Here is a 19658-nt window from a genome sequence, read left to right as displayed (position 1 = left end):
GAAGGGTTTTTTGGGTTTTTTTCCTTTTTTGCTGAAACAGTATATGGTCATTCACATCCTATGTGTGACATTATTCCTTTGCTACATGCAGTAATCTTTATTATCTCAGACTTATACTATTACTGCTGATTTCAAATGATGAAGAAGTGGTTAGAAAGTTCTCAGATACTTCATTGTTAACCAAAAGTAGCAAGAAAAAAACATCAAAAAAAGAGTTGTCAACATTTATTTCGAACTTTGTCTTTCTCCAGAATAACCATGTGGTATTAAGAGTGAAGAATAAATTATTTTGATAACAAAACCAACAGCCCTACAAATGTCAGTCATGTATGTGTACCATGTATGATATTTCCTATTCTTGGAGGAACAGATGTCTTTACAAAGTTTGTCCTGTGTCTGTCTCTGAGGTGATGAATACAGCTCACTGACTTGTTGTATGTACCATCCCTTTTCTGTCCACTTATAGATGTACTCCAACACAGTTGCTTTAAGTGACGAGTTCATCGCACTGCAGCCATTGTCGAGGGCAAGGAATCAGCTGAGCAAACTTAGGTAGAGTAGGAGGAGTAGAACCTTGTTAACTCTTCTGCATGCTAAAGATCAATGAAACAATATTCAAAAGATGGGCAGAGGCATGAATTAAGAGTGGGGCATTTTTGTTCGCACAGCTCTGTCTCTAATCTGACCTTTACTAATATGTATATTAAAACTTAAAAATATATATCCATTTCTTCTTTGAGAAGAAAATTCAGATGAAAATTTAGCATAACAGGACAGAGATCTGTATCTTATTTTATATATATATATATATATTACACCTTAACTACCTTTTATAGTACAATTCTAATGCTTCTGCTTGTCGTTATTTTCATAATTAAGGATGCTCCTGCATGTTGAGTAACTTAAGCTACAGAAATTCATCATAAAGTTTAAAGTTTTAAGTTTCAGTTACTTGGAAGTGAGAGTTGCCCATATTTTATCTTGCCTTAATCTGTGCTATAAATACACGTGTGTATTTGTCTTTGTACACTGTAATGGCTGCTGAAGCATTTCATATCCTTGCTACTGTTTAGTGCATCTATAAATTGCACAATCTATACTGTATCTCTTAAATATATATCTTTATCTCCACAGACAGATCCATTCTGTCAGTTTCCACAAAAATAATCAATAGTATAGACATGTCTTTTGATGAAAGAGCATGAAAGCTTAAATCCTGAAACATTTGATATTAAGATACCAGAACTATTTATTAACTTTAACTATAGTCTAATTTGAAAAGGAAAAGTTAATATAACTAAAAAAAATTTTTTGGCACTCTTCAACTTCTCACCCTGTCAGTATCTTGTGTATTCTTAATTATATTTTTTATTTATTTTTTATTCTCAAAGAGGTTTCTAATCTATCTGTGTTCATTTGATCAAGCAAATGGCTTTGATGAAGCATTGCTTAAATGTCTTATGTAATCCTATGAGTTCCCAATTTTGAGCTGCTCTCAAGTTTTACCAAACTTTTCGATTTTATTATCATCTTCCAGATTTTTGAAATATTCTATTTTGAATTACAAAGGTATAATAATGGTACATGAATATAAAAATGAGTGTTTAAGTGGTAGTCAACTAAAATTTATGTTTAATATAAGAACTAAAATCAAACCAAACTTGAAGATTTGCCTTCACCTTTGGTTGAGTCAAATATGTATAACACATTTTATCCATATGTGCCTTTGAACATCCAATTATTTAACTCTAAAACAATAAGAGACCTTGTTATTTAAAAGAACACTCTTGCAAACTCTTTGGTCAAGTGAAGATAACTTTTGCATTGTGAATAATCTTGCTGATTTATGAAATATATGTTCACATATGATGTTGACTTAAATCAAGCCATGTGGTTTTTGTTTTGAGCAATGATAAACTAAAAAAAAAAAAAAAATGAGGTAAGGATATCATAGATCAGAGAGATCCCAGTTTCTGAAACAGTGTGATAAGCTTAACATTCATTTGTGAACAAAACACAATGAGAGCAGACTATACTAGTCAGGTAGCCTTTGCTGCAAGCCGCTCTCCAATCAGGTAGTAAGGCAAAAGAAGAGCCCTATTGGGGAGACAGCAGACCTGGCTGTTAGTAATGCCCTTGGTACTTCAGCCTGTGTGTCCTAACCAAATCAGTTCACCTGTCTGAGCCTCCAGGTTTTTCACCTATCAGGTGATCGTTTTACATACTGTGGTCTATTTACTTATTGTCAGCATCAGAGAACAAAAAGAAAAAATACTGTGTTCAACCAAAGGCCAGGGAGAAATACCAGTTGTTTAAATGAGCAGTGAGTGACCTCTGGGTGGGCATTTGCTCATAGATGCATGAAGAACAAGTGCTCACATACATCTATCTGCTATCTGCTGATGTATCCTGTGAATTTTGAATACATCTTGTTTTTGAGTTGCATTGAACAGTATTCTTGGGGTGTGATCCATTGTAGCTTTACTGTTGGGACAAAGAGGAAAACTGCAGATATAAAATATCTTTAAGAGTTTTTCAAATCTTTAATCAGGTTAGTACTTCTTAAGAACCATTCATAGAAAACTTAACTTTTTTAGTGAAAGAAAACTCATTTTAAGTACTTTCCATCTCCTGTATTATAGGCAAAGCTGTAGTAAAAATAAGCTATCTTTACATAAGCTTATTGCACTCTTGAAACCAAGGACTTTTACTACTTTATTTTTTATACATGTAAGACATTCACCTTAGTATCTTTTTTTGATAGAAATAATTGTTGGTCAGTCCTAAGACTGAGAAAACATAGAAATGAGGAAAAATTTGTTTTTTTATTCATTGAGGACATTTTCTTACCATTTAAAAAGGTTCAAATTAGCATGTCTATGGGCACATACTACTTAGAAAAAGTAAAGAATAAAAATTTGTGTAAATTAGCACTACTTAAAAGATATATTTCAAATTAAGGATTAAATTAATTTTGTTAAACAAGTCAAGCCCCAACCTTACCCACATATCTAGCATTTGAAAGGCCATGTAAGTGACCCTTCTATTATGTTGAAGATCACTTAGAGAAGTCTTTTGAGAAGGGAGCATAAGAGTTGTGAAAAGGGGAGTACATACCTTTGCAATAAGAACCCTAAATCTTGATGGCAAGGAATTTAATAGAAAAAAATTGAATTTTATTGATGGAAATCTGGTTTAATTTAACTTTGTGCACTGGAAAATCATGGCTTAATTTGTGTGCTTTGTTGTATTCCCCTTAAGAAGTTGCTGTTAGCTCTCTTCTGTGACAGTAAATGAATGTTGTGTTGTGTGAACATTCATTTGTGCCTCGCAGATTGTGGACCCCAACTTGCTGTTTTGATTCTAAACCTATTTTACAGTGAGAGTAATGTTCTGTAATATGAGACTTACTGCTTTTCTGTCCTTCCAGATGGAAGAAGATAAGGGTTCAGTCAGCTCAGCATATGAATTTGCTGAAAGCAAGCACAGAGGGGAGGACAGTAGGCACCTGCTAGCTGAGGCTTGCAGCCAGCAGGACAGTTCTTGCGTGCACTAGGTAGTACTGCGCTGGACCTTCCTGGGGACATATCCGCTAAGTTCTCATGGTTGGGGCATGCTATGGGAGAACTGGCCTGACTTTCAGTTTTCACTTTACTAATCCTTCATTGTTTCTCATATGTTTACTGTTTTTGTTTACTTGTCTTCCTTTTTTGTTATCTTTACATTTTTTATATGTCCATCCTTTGGAGTTAAATCATACTTCACCTCAAATTCTAACCTAGTAAAGTATTCTCACAACCTACTGTTTATATTCAAGAAGTTATTACTTTTCACTTCTTTTGAAAATATGTCATGCTATTTCTGTTATTTCTGAAATCAGTTTTCCCATTTAAAATGGTATTTGTATACATTTTATACATTTAAATGGGTTAGACACCAAATTACTTATCTGAGTCTAGCTCTTGAGTTGAATGATAGAATGAATGAGTACTGGGTACTGAATAATTTTCTGTTGACTGATACTCATCAGACTCTCACTTCTTAGTTTTCATAAACTTTTATAGTTATATCTTCACAACAAAAAAAGTATGAATTGATAAGGACTTGATTCACTCACCTCTTGAGTAAACCCTAACAACCACTTCTTGGGAATTGCAAAATATTTTGATAGTAATTATGGAGGATAAAAATTCTTACTACTAATAATTACATTTTTACTTCGATTACCTGTATATTATAATTACTGGTCAGTAAGGTGCTATTGTCTCATTTGAGATAAAACCTCATAAATGGTGAAACTTTCAAACAAATCTACTTGAAAATTATAAATATTAACTCTACCATTGAATCAGACCATAGAACATGCACAGTAATTTGAAAAACCTGAATTATTCTGGAAGACATATTTTTAAATTAGGTTCCTTTAGTGAACTGCCCTAAATGAAAATTGTTGAAGATCAACTCTTATTATTAACTGAAAAGAAATTCAAAACAATTCTGGACTTTTTTTTTGAGGTGCTCTGTATGATTATTTTTACTGTATATTAATCTTGTATTTTGCTTTGATAAATATAGAAAAAATTTTTGTTTTAAAAATATACCCTGACTGGGCTGGGAAGAAGACTCAGCTGAAGAGCTCACTGGGTAAAGAGGGGAAGCTGGTCTGGATTTATGTTATGCCCTGGATAATCCACAAAGCAGATAATCCATTTGGGACCTGATAAGACTAAAGCTATAAAATTATGTCCCCAAAGGTTCCCAAAGGCTCAATTTCAAGTGGATATTTCATAAGACATGGATCTGGTACCACTTTGCTTTAAAATGTCCATTAAAATGTATAATGCAGTTGAGAATTAGGTTCTTAGAATGCTCCTAATAACAGGGGCCTGTAAAAGGGGTGATGAGTGAATTTTCTCATCATCCTGTGATAGTTGGTCTTTCTTCCTATAAACAAGAAGCTAGAAGAACCGTGAAACCATGAATATGACTTTAGTAAAATTGCTCTGACCTACAGGTTTTTTTCGCTTATCACTGAATTTTCATTGGTTGAGTGAAGTATATCTTGAATATTTTTCGTATATATTTCTGCTGTTGGCATATATTTTGAAATAAAAATCATTTCAAAAAAATAAGTGGTATATAATACCCCTTTTCTATTTTGGTTTTTCTGTAATTGAAATGTGGCCAGCCTTGCCAAATCAGGCAGACAATGATGCTGAGCCCTAGTGTTGTCATAGCTAGAGCCTTCTAGTCATCTCCCTCCACTGTGACCTGCCTCTTTGGCCTCCATTGTTTTGTCATTTATGTGTCCCTAGATTCCTGGCCTGCTCTGGATGCTCTCTATTCAGCTGTACCTAGCAACTATAGGAATAGCAATAGGATGTTAGGGCTGTTGACCTTTCTCATTGTGGATCTGGATACTAAGCCCCAGACCTGAAAGCTGCCACTACTTAGAACAACAACAAAAGGAAACATTTTAGATACTTTCAACCAAATACAACAAGTCACCTTCCTCTTGTGTGACAAAGATACTTAGAGCTCCTGTCTCATTTAACAAAGCAGTGAACTATGAAAGGAACAGAAAACCATAATGGTCTCTATTCAGTTGTTTGCAGCTAAAAGCTGTGCTTTTCTAAGTAAAATTTTGTAAGCAAATAGAATTGGATATTTTTTTAAAATAATAATAATAATAATAATAATAATAATAATAATAAGGCTGCCATGAGAAGCAAGACCTACATGCATACCTGATAAATACAACACTTTACAAAACTAATGTTATTTTAAAAACTGTGCTTATTTGAGCAGCTTTTTCATCTGGAAGTTGAAATGAAGAAAAATATTAGTGTTGACATTATTTCTATAAAAATAATTATCCTCTGACATTCTGTGAATGGTTGATACTTAGAAAACTGAATTCTTAACATCAGCTGTACCATGCTTTAATTAGTGCTATTCTGATTTACCCCCTCCATTAAAATGAATAATTTTATCATTTTTTATAGATACTGATACTCTTGTTCACCTAAACTTCAAATTCCTAGTTAGATATTATTTATGTAACCACATCATTAAAATAAAGGGACCTCAGTCTTTCTGAAACTAGAATCAACCAAATTATTAAAATAACATACCTGATAAATGTTATTGTATGTTTATTTTCATAGTTAAATTTAGGCAACATGTACAGAAATCTCCTCTCTGGAGATCCCTAAAAGACAATATGGAGATATTTATAACTATCTTCCAAAGTTGTTTATTTTACTTGAGGGAAAGAAGGAGGAAAGATAATGTAGAAGAGTGAACGAATGTGAGCTTTTGAGGCATGTTTTGAAGAAATGGGCCTTGAGTGAGAGACAGCAGTCTTCTAAAAGCCATGGCTGAACAGCTGCTTCTGGCAATTCTGAATAAGAAGTTGAAGCCATTACTTGTTTTAAGGAGTTTATTATTCTTAACCAGATTTGGAAATCAATACTATTTGATGACTTTTGAATTTACATTAAAAAGAAAAACACTTCCTGGAACACAACTTTTTTTTTTCATAATTACAGTTTCCAAATATCTCCTTTAAGACTACAAGAGTCTCACTTTGATTGTATATTTATTATAAAACTGTTTTAAAGACAAAAGAACAGGGACATCTGGGTGGCTCAGCTGCCTTTGGTTCAGGGTGTGATGATCCCAGAGTCCGGGGATTAAGTCCCACATCAGGCTCCCTGCGAGGGGCCTGCTTCTCCCTCTGCCTATGTCTCTGCCTCTCTCTCTCTCTGTGTGTGTCTGTCATGAATAAATAAATAAAATCTTGTAAAAAATAAAGACAAAAGAACAAATATAATTAATAGTTTGATAATTCTTATCTAGACTTAAAAAGATTTGATTTGATAGGTAAGATGTCATAGGAATGACTAAATAATTTAGAGATCTATGACAATTTTCTAACATTTAGAAGATTCGAAGAAGGTAGAAGACTAGGAGAAACTTCTAAATGTTTTCTATCATTGATATGAAAATAGTGAAAATAAGAGCAGTGAGTCAATTTATTTCAAAAGGTAAGTTCTATAAAGATGAAAATTTTTATTAGCCATACATAGTCATGTTGAATCTCCATAGTTTTGCTTGACAGCCCTTTTAGCTCTAAGATATGTGGTTGTTCCTGGGAAGCAAGTATGGTAGTGAAAGAGTCTTACCAATAAATCAAAATTTCTGGTAAATTTAAGTGCCACCAGGTGGGGTCTCACTCCCATTACTTTGCTTTTTTTTTTTTTTTTTTTTTTTCTTGTCTGGTATTTATAAGCAGTCCAAAACACATACACACACACACATAAAAGGAGATTCTCCTTACTTTGAATGAAATGAGATTTAAATGCTCCACCCTTTTCCTACTCCCACTTATTGGCAGCTGTGGCTACATGTATTTTGGCTGAGCTCCTAGTCGTGAATGTGATCAAAGATATGTATATGAGAAAGTGGTAGAGCTTGGACGTTTGTTAGAGAATGGTGTAGTTTTTTATATATATAGCAGCTTTACAGAAACACAGTTAACCAGCATTCAGCATTTTTAAAGCAGCTGGGTATTTTTTTTTTTTAGAGAAAAAAAAATATATTTTTGCCTAGTTCAAAAGGTGATCTAAAGAAGTCATTTATTTATAATATTTTTGATATCTTGAGATGTTTACTCTCTCTGAGGTTGTCCATGTGTAAATACCTGTCCTTAGATTTTAAAGTGAAAGGTAATGAATGCAAAGCAACATAATTACCTAAAGTCAGATCCAGACCTAAGCAGTATGCTGTGCATATGGGGTCACTCAAATGCTGCTGACTTAACAGATGTCATCTTTAATGAATCCTTGAAAGTTGAGCACCAGCTATATAAGCAAAGCACAAGTTGTTAAATTAAGAAGTACGGGGCAAACTCCTTGCTCTCTATAGGCTCTGGTCTAGTTTAGTGTTCTCTAGACCAGTTTGTTGTTTTTAATTTCCAGACCATCATGGACCAATACTTTGGTAAAATACAATAAATGAGTTACAGTAACCTTTGAACAATGTGTGGGTTAGGGATGCTGGCCTTTCATGCAGTAAAAAATCCAGGTATAAGTTTTGACTCCTCAAAAACATCACCAATAGCCTACTGTTGACTGAGACCCTTATCGATAACATAAAGTGCCAATTAACACATAATTTGTATGTTATAGATATTATTACTGTATTTTCACAATAAAGTAAACCACAGGAAAAAACCAAATGGAAGAGAGAATATATTTATAGTACTGTATATGTATTTATTAAGAAAAATGTATGTGTAAGTGGACCTGTGCAGTCCAAAGCCATCTTGTTTAAGGATCAAACTATGTACTAGGAATTGAAATTTAAAAGGTATATAAAATGATCCCAGACTTTAAAATTATGAGATTCAACAGTTATAAAAGTATTCTGTCAAATTACTATAAAATTTTCTAACCTCTTATTCATACAGACCAGAAACACTTAACCTACCCACAGGCCAGTAACAAATGTTTTCAGACCAACACTGATCCATGGATCACACTTGTCTTTTTTGGAAGGGGGCAGGTGTAACAACTACTTCCTTACACTTAGGCTAAACATGTGCTGAATACACATCATACTTTTCTACCCACACATAATTACTCATTCTCTTCGCTTAGCCTAGAGTGCTCTTTCTCTCCCATCTCCAGCTACTGAAATCCCACCCAGTCTTTAAAATGTGTTTCAGATGCTATCTTTTTCATCAACTCTTTCATGCCCTCCCCAGTACCAACAACAACATCTGGATTTGAGCCTTCCCTCCTGTTTTTTAATATTTGTAGTCAGCCTCATTACCATAATTATAAGCAGGAAGTATAATGGCACGATAAAGAAGTTTGAGCTCTGGAATTAAACCAAGACTCCCAGATCAGCAGGGTGATCTTGAACAAATTCTTAACTTCTCTGTCTCCTCATCTGTAAAATGTCTCTGAATATGGTTCTTTCCCAAAAAGTTTGTTATAAGTTTTAAATGAGAATAATCCACAAGAAGCATCTTACATAGGAACTGCACATACATAGTAAGCATTCCTCCATTAATGTAACTGCCATTATTTGTTCCTGATTTATCTCCCACCCTTTCTTTACAATTATTAACTCATTAGATTGCTATCCCCTCTAGGAACCAGCACAGTGCCATGCTCAATAAATACAAGTTGAATTTAATTGCTTGTACCATATTAGTTACTCAAACAAGCAGTGGAATAGAATCCAGAGAGAGATTACTGATATTTGTAGAGGTGAAGGAAATTTCGTGGAGATGATGGTATTTAAACTGAACTAGGTATAGGGATCAGCATTCTGATCCCAGTTGCTGACAGGCCCTAACATACCACCCAAAAGCAAGGAACATTGTACTGGTTGGCTGTGTGAAGACTTTACAAGAGCATTGGGAAGTTGAGCAAGAAAGGTAGCCCAAGGTCAAGTTATAAAGGGCCTTAAAACCTCCTTGCAGTATTGTACTTTACCTTTGAGCATGTGGTAGCTTTCGAGTCTTGCTACCTATTGAGGGTGATTTTGAGATGGGGGAAATTGGAGCCCAAGGACTCAAGGAGGAGACTGGGAGACTGATAAAATCCTTTTACTTAAACCAGCATTTCCTAAACTATTCCTCTGAATATCAGTGTTCTTCCTAGGGTTGATTGATCCCCAAGGGCAGTGGGGGTAGGAGGAAAAGATTTTACCAAAGAAAAAAAAAAAAGTTTGAGAATTGCACTGTCTCTCTTTCTCTGAAGACTGACCATGCATCCTGACTTAGAATCCTTTACCCAGAAAGTCTGTGTAGACCATCATTGAATTCGTGTTTCCCAAACTTACTTAATCAGCCGCAGAACTTTTTATCATGAGACATCTGTAAAGATCTCTTAAAACACAGCGTAAGTAGCAGTACCATAAACAGTCCTAAACCAAGAGTATTGTATTGAAAGAACAACTAAAATTTGGCTATTTCTCAGTGCTTAGCAGACCCTAGAACATTGATGCAGTTAGGTAATTGCCAGACAGGAACCATGTTGTCTCTCACTGCTTGGTATTTGGCAAGTTGTACTCTGAGCAGGGATTTTGCAGAACCTCACCTGTTATATTCAGAGTGCCAGATTATTTATGTTCCATCATATCTGTCTTCTGTCCATTGTGAGCATCTCCACAAATGTCCCCTGTTGCCATGCCTACTACTCAGCACTTGGTGATTCCCAACCTTTGTGAATTGCAACACTCAAATGAATCTATTTTTGTTCTTCCTTTATGCTTTCCAAAGATTTGTTACACAGTATATGTAAAGGAAAGTGAATGAATATAAGCTTATTTAAAATGATATCCCTAAGAAATTAAGGCGTACACTTGACTGAGTCAAAACCAGGGTTGGGATTCATTGGGCTATGTGATCATACCATTTCTTTCCCTCATCTTAACAGGATTAAAATTATTGGTAGTAATGGCTTTATTTTGCTGGGTTATCTGTTCCTGAATCAGTATAAATCTTGTATATCTTCAGAAATTATTAAAAATAGTAAGTCATTTGTTTAGTAGATTTTAATACAGTAAGTTAATAAATTTTTAAAAAGCAAAATAAGCTGATCATGGGCATGATTGGCACTTAATAGTTGCTTAGCAAATTTAAGGTAAATGATGCTTTTTTCTCCAGGGTTATTTTTCAAGGATGATTATAAAATAATTTTTCAAGGATAATTTCAGTGAATATATGTAGAATGCTTAGAACCTGGCACATAGTAAACACTATATAAAGAATTTGCTGCTGCTACTGTTGTTGAAGATTGGGGATAGGTCCTGCCTGGTTATTATTTCCCAGTCTTCAGAATGGTTCACACTCTGCATTTCTTAGTTGTTAAACATTTTTAATTGAAATTACAGGAGCATTTCACCTAAGCAAAAACTCAAAGAAGAATTCATTCAATTTGAGTGGTTGATGTAAATCATTTTGGCTATAATAAATTGTTAAGATATTAAAATCCAAAATCTTGGGGATCTCTGGGTGGCGCAGCGGTTTGGCGCCTGCCTTTGGCCCAGGGCGCGATCCTGGAGACCCAGGATCGAATCCCACATCAGGCTCCCAGTGCATGGAGCCTGCTTCTCCTTCTGCCTATGTCTCTGCCTCTCTCTCTCTCTCTCTGTGACTATCATAATTAAATTAAAAAAAAAATAAAAATAAAAATAAAAATAAAAATAAAATCCAAAATCTTGCAGATTTTAATAATATCCAGCTACTTATTTTTATATAATTATTCAACTTCTAATTTAGGACACAGTGCCTTTTAAATTTTTTTGTATATTAGTCTTAAAGCCTTCCATATTATAGAGAATATATATTTATATACATTACTTTTGGTTTTAAAGTGGTTATTGTAGGGTTTTTTTAATGCTTTTTGGAAATCCAGATCTATAAATAACTAATTTTTTTCTGCTTCATCTCCTCCAGCTTACTGAAACAAATTCAAGTATCAAGTGCTTGGACTCCATGTGCTGTTTCTCAGAAGGAGAAACAGCGTGCGCATCTGTTGGAAGAATGCTGGAACGAGTAGTAGGAAGATGTAGTCCAACTCATGTCAGCAGGTGTGAAATTTCTCTAAGTAGCCTTTGCTGCAAATGAGTGTCCTATAAACTGGAACAGAATGAACCTGCATCTCTAGATACCTAATAAATCAGCAGCTGATTTGACCAACTAAAGCAGGAGGTGTGCTATTTATTAGCACTCTGATGGTAGATTTCACTTTGTGGCTTTGGGGTGGCTCTTTCTCTAATAAAGGAAGAGAAGCATCTTTGAAGAGACTTCATCTAATGAACAAAAAAATTTGCTTTACAATCTTTCTAAAATGTGATAGGAGTGTGTATATGGTACTTACTTGGTTTTTATACTTTCTTTTTTTTTACTATACTTTATATTACTGTTTTATTTTCTGTATTTTTGTTTGCTTTTTGTATTTGCAGAATAGTCTACACATAATAGCAAAGTCAAAGGATTTTGCTTTCTTACTTTTCATGTCTACTTTCGGGTCAGTCATTTGAGACTTTGAGATATTTATAAACACAAAAGGCTGTACTTCTCTCCTAAACTATTTTATCTCTGTAATGAGGTTTTTAAAATGAGTTATTTTTTTTTACTTGTTTTCATGGTTTAATAAAAAGTGTATAAGTTAGAACAGGCATCTTAAATTATGGTTTAGAAGAATCTTAGCATTTCTGTCCCCTCCCAGATCTGTTTCTTGAGTTAGATTTATCAGTGCTTTTTCTTGTGGGTCATAACAAAAATACCGTGTTTTGGTAAATGCCACTTAAATTTATTTAAAAGTAAAATGCGTTCATCTCTTCATGTATTTCCCAAAAAGACATATTATTATTCAGGGAACATTAAGAGGTAGAAATAGCTTAATGTGAATTTTATCATATCATAAAGTGAGAGCAGCAATACACTGGTGTGCATGAAGAGTTATAGATGGGCAGGATAGATAGATGGTGATCTCCATTGTTTACCATGTACCACATGAATAGTCACTTTCTACATGTGCCAATGCACGGAAAAGTTTAGAAAGTACCCCAGGGGCAGGGAACAGAGTCTGGAAGAGACACTATTATCTGCTGATAAAATAATTTTTAATAGTTGCTTAGCTTTTTATTTTAAAAATGATGAGTAATTCTCATTCATGTGTCATAGAATTCAGGTAACATTTACTAACAAACTTATTAGTTTCCACCTTGCCTTTAGTTATGGCCATGTCTTTAATTGTACAATCGCATTTATAAATAGCATTCTTAAATGTAATGTCTGTGGTTTCAGTCTCCATTTATTGAATATGTGATCAGAAATATTTCCATAATGCTGTGGTATCATTTTGTAGTAATTTTATTCTACATAGAATTACTATGAGTAGTTAAATTTATTGGGACTTATGTATTATGACTTACACAATTGTATTATAAAATACATTAGAAGAAAGCAGCTCTTTCGTGTACTCAGGCCACCAAATTTTCCAAAAGAAGTTCCAGAAGGACCTACTTTATAGTATTTTATTTATTAAGACAGCTTTACTGTACAGAACTAAGGTGAAAGTTAGACTGCGACTACTATAGAACTTCCACAGAATTTTTTAAATTTCTACTTCAACAGGAAGTTCTCTTTAATGACAGTATACATATTCACTAACTATTAAAAAACTATAATTAATTTTAAATAAGCCAAAAATATTTACTTAAATATATTCTTATTTTTTTGATATCAGTTATTCAGGTGATATGACCCCATTTTTCTTTACATAGCCACTTTTATACTGCTTTATACCCTTGAACTTGCCCTTGGAAATGTGGAGTTTATTTCAGCATGTTCCCTTGAAGGTGGCTGTTATCATCTGTATTTTTTTTTTCACTTAAAATTGTATCATAGTATTTTCATTTGTAAGACTTTATTTTTTTATTTTCCTAGTAAAATGTTTAATAGTAATATCTTACTTGACAGACTATAAATATCTTACCAATTTTATCCAGCATCTCAGGTTATGTTCTTGTAACCAAGAACATTATTCTCCTTTTTTCTTTAAATGAGTAATATAAAAAGGCTTTTGAGATCTGTTCAGTTTTTTTCTAGTGGATAAAAATCATACAATATGAAAAATCACTTAGTGCTTTCCAAAGGGCTGTATGAAAATTATCATAGATCCATTAACATAATATTTAAACTTTGAAAGTAATTTTGATACGTGGAGTTTGGTTTTTGTTTTTTCCATATAATTGTATTAGTGAAATATGTTTGGCATTTCTGTTTTGATTTTGGAACAGCATCTATTCTATATTTCTATTTTATGTCTAACTTAAAAGGTGAAACAAGGCTAATATTTCTCTTACGGGATGTAGAAGCCTTGGATATTTGTTCTCTTAACCTATTAAACATAAGAGATAATGAGCATCACTTGAGAAGTACAACTAGTGCTTTCATATGCACATTATTCTGCTGATTAAACTTTTACTATCGAGGCACAAAAAATCTTACATTTTATTAATTGATGTTTTTAAAGGAATATGCCATATTGCAAACTTGGTTTCAAATGTAGCATCATGGTGCTGTGTAAAGGATATGCCGTGTTGTACACTAAAGGGCTATACTTCAGCAATAAATGATTTTCTTTATGCATTTTACCAACAGTTATTTCATCCTAATCAAACCTATTTTCTAAATAGAAAGGAATTAATAAATAATATGTAGTTCCAGTATTTAATGTTCTGTCAAATATGATATTTAACATGTGAATGCACATGTGTGCTTTGAAAAGATCAAAAACAAAGGAAACCTTACCTAATAAAATTCTTCTATGTAAGCAATGGTGGGAAAAGAGGAAAAACTAATATAAAATATTGGCAGTTTGGGAATGAAACTGGACTCCCAGTAATTAGGGTGTTGGCAGTTATGTTTTGTCATATGTGTCTAAGCATACTTTATCTTGGATAAATACTTTTAAGAAATGTTTATAGTCTCATCTCATTCATTCATTTTACACATACTGACTGCAGTGTACCAGATGCAGTTCTAGGTACTAGAGAGAGACGGTAGTAAACAAGCCCTTCCTTAAACTAGTTTTTCTGGAAACAACTAAATTAGAAACTAATGAAATTAGAGAATCTGTGAACTATACCAGCATGGTTGTAGCTTATTTATGTTCCTCTTTACCAACTTTGTAAAATTTCTAGGTTCCAAAGTTCATTATGACTGTTTACTTAATTGATTTAAACTTAAACCACATACAGAATCTCAAGGAAACTGGATATGTGATGAGAGTGAATTTAAAAGCCATTTTAAAAGCTAGTCTCTTCCTCTAACCTCTTTAAAAAATGGGAACCCTGGAAAAAGTTATATAAAATGTATTTATTGTTTAGTGCTTCTAATCTTCTAAGAAATAACTACCTTTAACTTGGTAATCCTGATACTATCCTTGAAATGGGTTAGGCTATTTTAAGCATGGAAGACTATTTCTGGTCTTGAGTTATTTCAGCTTAAATTAATAGAGCTACAAATAAAGCAGTATATAATTAATTGCTTATAGGCCTTATTATTCAGACAGTAGTTAACTTTTCCAGACCATTAGAGGTTTATTTGTTCTCAATTAAGTGAAAACCATACTAAACTACAGCTGTCTTTGATACCTATTGAATAAACAATTCACTGCAGTCAAGCTAATTATGCTAAAATCTTTAGAATAGAATTTATAGCTGAAAAGAAATAGTATAATATATGAACATAGTATTATTTCATTCCAAAGTTTTTGGTAAGTGGGATGTTTTTTGCTTCTGTGATGTCAAAATACAGCCTAGTTGCTTTTCAGTAAAACTGTGCATAACTCTTAGTAACATACTAATTTCTTATTGAATTGTTAAGATCTTAAAAGCATCTCATTTAATATTTATAGAAATTGTATCAATGCTAATGAATGCCTGAATTTTGGCTAATATTTTATAAACTGACTAGAGCATTATTTTTTCAAGTTTTTATATTATATAGACTGATCATTCAAGGCTAGTATGAAGAACTTCTCTTTAGCATTTAAAAAAAATCAGTAAGTGATTATTTTAATATTCAAATTGCATTTTGATCCTAAGTTTTAGAGTAAATTTTTGTCTCACTTAAAACATAGGTCCTGGTGAGCCAAACTTTTCTCTTATTGTTACTTTAGATCTTGGAGTGCATCGGATCCTTTCTATACCAACGACAGGAGCATCTTGACTCTCTCCACAATGGACTCATCTTCTTGTTAAAGGGGCAGTAGTACTTTGTGGGAACCATTTCAACTCCTTTCCTAAAATTCAGTGTGATCATCCTGTAATGGCCACACTAGTTCTGCAGAATTACTTTCTGAAATTTCTGAAGTATTTCATACCCACTCAGAGTTACAATGGCAAACAAATAAAAAGCATTAACATAAACCCCTTTCAACCCATTTAATTTAAATCTGAACATGTTAGGATTTGTGAAAGAGACGTTTTCCATCTCTGGGTTGTCCCTCATGCTTATGTGGGACTCCTAATGGCATTTCAGCCTCTTCCTAAGGCCATTGTATTTTAATATCAAGGTAGAAAAGGGAGGTAATTCCTAGTTAATTGTATTTTTTAGTGTTAGCTTGGTTATCGAATCTTCTATTCAAATCTGCTTCTGTAAAGTATGCTAAAAAGTTTGCCTTGAAAAAACTCTATTTTTTTATTAGAGTTATATTTGAAGCTTTTCATGCGAAAAGTTAATGTGAATAGAAAGGAATTTTGGTCCCTCATGATCCATGTTGTTAATTCTTCAGTGCTTTCTAAGTTCACAGAGCAAATTAGGAGAATGCATTTCCTATCATTATTTACTGCATTGTGGGTAGTAAATATAAACCAGTACCAACCTTCTCTAAATACTGTAACACAACCAGTAAAATTAACCATATACATACAAAGGGTGTATTATATATATAAATCAGGAATCAAGTCCATTCACCAAATTTCAAATTGATGTTTACTAATATTTTTGTGACAGAATATAAAGAACCTATTGTGGGTAAATTACATACCATTAGCATATTATTATTTAATGTGTTTATCATTGGATCTTTTGCATGCTTTAATCTGGTTAATATATTTAAATTTGTTTTTTTTTTTCCTCTATCTGAAGGCTCTGTTTATAGTATTTTATGACACTATTGTAAAGTTCAACTATATCAATAAAAAGTTTGGACAGTATTTAAGTATTGCAAATATTTTTAATTATACAAAATCAGAATATTAGGGTAATTAAATCAAAAAGATAAGAGCCTCTTTCTGTAGCTAATTTAGACTTGCTCTTGCCTTTCAGTAAGCTAGAATTCAGAATAAAGGATTTTAGATAAGAATCCTATTATTTTTAGGTTAGTATATTTTATCTAAGTTATAGTAGACTACCACAATAAAGTGAAACCTATCCAGTGTCCCATTAAAAGGTATATTTTAAGGCGTGACTACAGGATGTAAATGACACAAAGTTTAAAATGCTAAATCATAGGGGGTAATGGCAGCAATAAATTAAACTGCTAAGAATGATTAATCAGGTACATATTGCTGATTGGCTCATTGTACTTCAGTACTTAATTTCCATCTTGAGTTTATCATCTGATCAGTGTTGTCATTTGTTTTGATAAAAAGTAATATTTTAAATTGGGAATGATTATTGGTTATTAAAGAACTTATCCAGCTCTAAGTATATGATTGTGTACATATTTGTTTAAGATTGGAAGATTGTTTAAGATGGAAATGGCTAAATAAGTTTTTCCAAAATTTTCTCTCAAGAATATAATTCCTTTCTGTGGATTTATTTGGCATCTTTCCACTCCTTTCCCATCTCATGAATATAAGACTTCTAGAATTGGGCTGGTAGGGAAAGAATGTAAAGTCAAGAATTAAGACTTTGCTGGTAAACTATTTTTTTTTTTTAGTTTTTATTTTCTTGCTACTGTGTTTCAATAATGCAAGGATATTAGGTTATGAATTTCAGCTTAAGTGTTCATTTTCATTAATAGCCTTTTTTTAAACTGAAATATTCCAAAATTGAGTTTAGGAATATACTGTGATTCTGGCAATACGTTAAAGGTATACTACAATGTAAAATGTACACACTTACCAATTCATGTTCTGGAAGAGGAAATACTGTAGAAAATACTCAATTGGGGTAGTTTAGTGGAAGTTAACTCAGAGTTTATTTTTTCTGAGAATGTCTTGTAAAATATTTATATAACAAAATAACATGTCGTAGTCCTGCTTACAGGACTTAACATCTACCTTACAGCTTACAGTGTGTGTTTACCATAAACCAAACTCACCACTGGCACTAGAGAAGGACTACAAAGCCATCAAGCAGTCTCTGACCAGCTGCAGCAATGGAGGTCAACTAGCCTATATGGTGCTGAAGGTGTGATTGATATAATTGTCTGCATTCACTCTTTGAAGTTATTTAAGAACTTTATGTCCAAAAAAAAAAAAAAAAGTGACATCCACTGATCAGTTCATCCTACTCTGTTGAAAATCTCTTTTTTAAAGGAAAATTATAAGGAAAGAGCTTTTTTCATTTTACTTAAGAGGGTAACTTGTCTGTGAGCTTTAAATAGTTTTCTAGTGCTAATGCTCATATTTTTAAGACTTTATTACATATCCAGTAATCCAAAAAATTCCCTTTTGCATATTTCTTTAGTTTTTTGGAAAGTATGACGTCAGCAATTAACTTACTCTTAAACCTGCCAAAACCAGAGTAAGATGCTTCATGTGTTTTTACTAATTAATGGTCTCAAATCTATTTGCCTCACTTTCTTATGTTTACCTACCTAGTCTGAAGGCTATAGCCCTAAAGATAGTAGCAAGCACCAAGATGGTTTTCAAAATCATTCATCAGCTGCTTTAAAAGATAACTCAGCACCCTGCCTCAGCTTTAGCAAGCAGTAATCTCATGATAGGAGGATTACAGTATGGGCCAGGAGAACGACAGCTACAAAGCTTGCCGTGGAGTTGAGAAGAAAGAAGGGGAGAATTTACAATTTGAATTTCTCTTAACTACCCACCTCCTTGGGTCTCAATCTCCATGATATCCAGAGGCTTTCCAGACCTAATCCAAACTCTGGCACTGTCCCGAGTAGGAAATTAAATACCGAGGCAAATCACATTAGGAAACTCCTTCACTCAGACAGGTTGTTTCTGCTGTAAGATTATGAATTGTGAAATTGGGCTTGGGAGAAGCTTGAGACTCCTATCTGATAGGCAGAAGTCAAAGCCACTAAAAAAAAATTTACAATTAAAAAAAAAAAATTTACAATTAATATGAAAAAATTTTTAAATATGCTACTCTGAAAAATTATTGAGGGCAGGGGGAAAGGGAAAATCATCCATGTTTGTGTTTTCCTGTAAAGATCATGTTTGGGGTATGATATAAGCAGATATTCATTAAAAAAACATACCAAAGAGTTATGTAAAACATGGTTTATTAATTTTGGTCCTGCTTCTGAGACACTTTTATTTCTAACTTGAAATGAGTCATCTATTTTCATAAAAATAGAACATTATTAAAGTGCTGTTTATGTGAGAACATTTGAATGATTTTCATACAAAAAATAGATCATAACTAGTGATATGTTTATAGTAATGGTGATTGTTAGATTTTTATGGGAAATAAGTAGTTGGAAATACTGTAGCAACATTTAGTTTAAAAGTTTAAAATCGAGGACCTCAGACACTGTGGCTGTCTAATAAAATCCTTTAAAATTTCTTTGCATTGTCAGTAAATGTAGTTATTGTATAGCTCTCAGTAATTTTTTAAAGTTTATGAAATTATATTTATTGAATAAAAATTTTCCTACATAATTCAAAGTGGTTTTTTTCATTATTTAAGCATTTTAAGCTTTTCTCTGTGTATCACAACTAACACTGCCAAAATTTTTTTTGATGATATTTTATTACATTTACCCTCCATATGGTACAGGAATGCTATTATGCCATTCACTGACTCCAGTTTTCAAAAATCTAGAAGTTTTTGGTTTGCCAAGATTTTGTAAATCAGTACAGCTCTTGACAAGGGGCCTGATAAAAATGTCCCAGCAGTAAAGACCAACACACTTCAACTAGAAATC

At 33.0% G+C, this 19658-nt stretch overlaps 1 protein-coding gene across 5 annotated transcripts in view; it reads left to right on the top strand.

Moving 5' to 3' along the window:
- Nucleotides 1–19392, top strand: part of ATP11B (ATPase phospholipid transporting 11B (putative)) — a 118087-nt gene extending 98695 nt beyond the window's left edge. The window contains exons 29-31 of one of the 5 annotated variants that reach the window (XM_041731510.1): nt 467–552; nt 11477–11610; nt 17831–19392. In XM_041731510.1, coding sequence (XP_041587444.1) covers nt 467–552; nt 11477–11579 — 189 coding nt within the window. In that variant the 3' untranslated portion in view covers nt 11580–11610; nt 17831–19392. Of the gene's footprint in view, nt 1–466; nt 553–3430; nt 4505–11476; nt 11611–15713 lie in introns of those variants that run through there. The other 4 variants (XM_041731508.1, XM_041731511.1, XM_041731507.1 and 1 more) reach the window with 4 other exon arrangements.
- The last annotated feature ends 266 nt before the right edge of the window (nt 19393–19658 follow it).

This window comes from Vulpes lagopus, chromosome 17 (assembly GCF_018345385.1).
Source record: "Vulpes lagopus strain Blue_001 chromosome 17, ASM1834538v1, whole genome shotgun sequence".
NCBI lineage: Eukaryota > Metazoa > Chordata > Mammalia > Carnivora > Canidae > Vulpes > Vulpes lagopus.
This window is presented reverse-complemented; position numbering and strand designations above follow the sequence as displayed.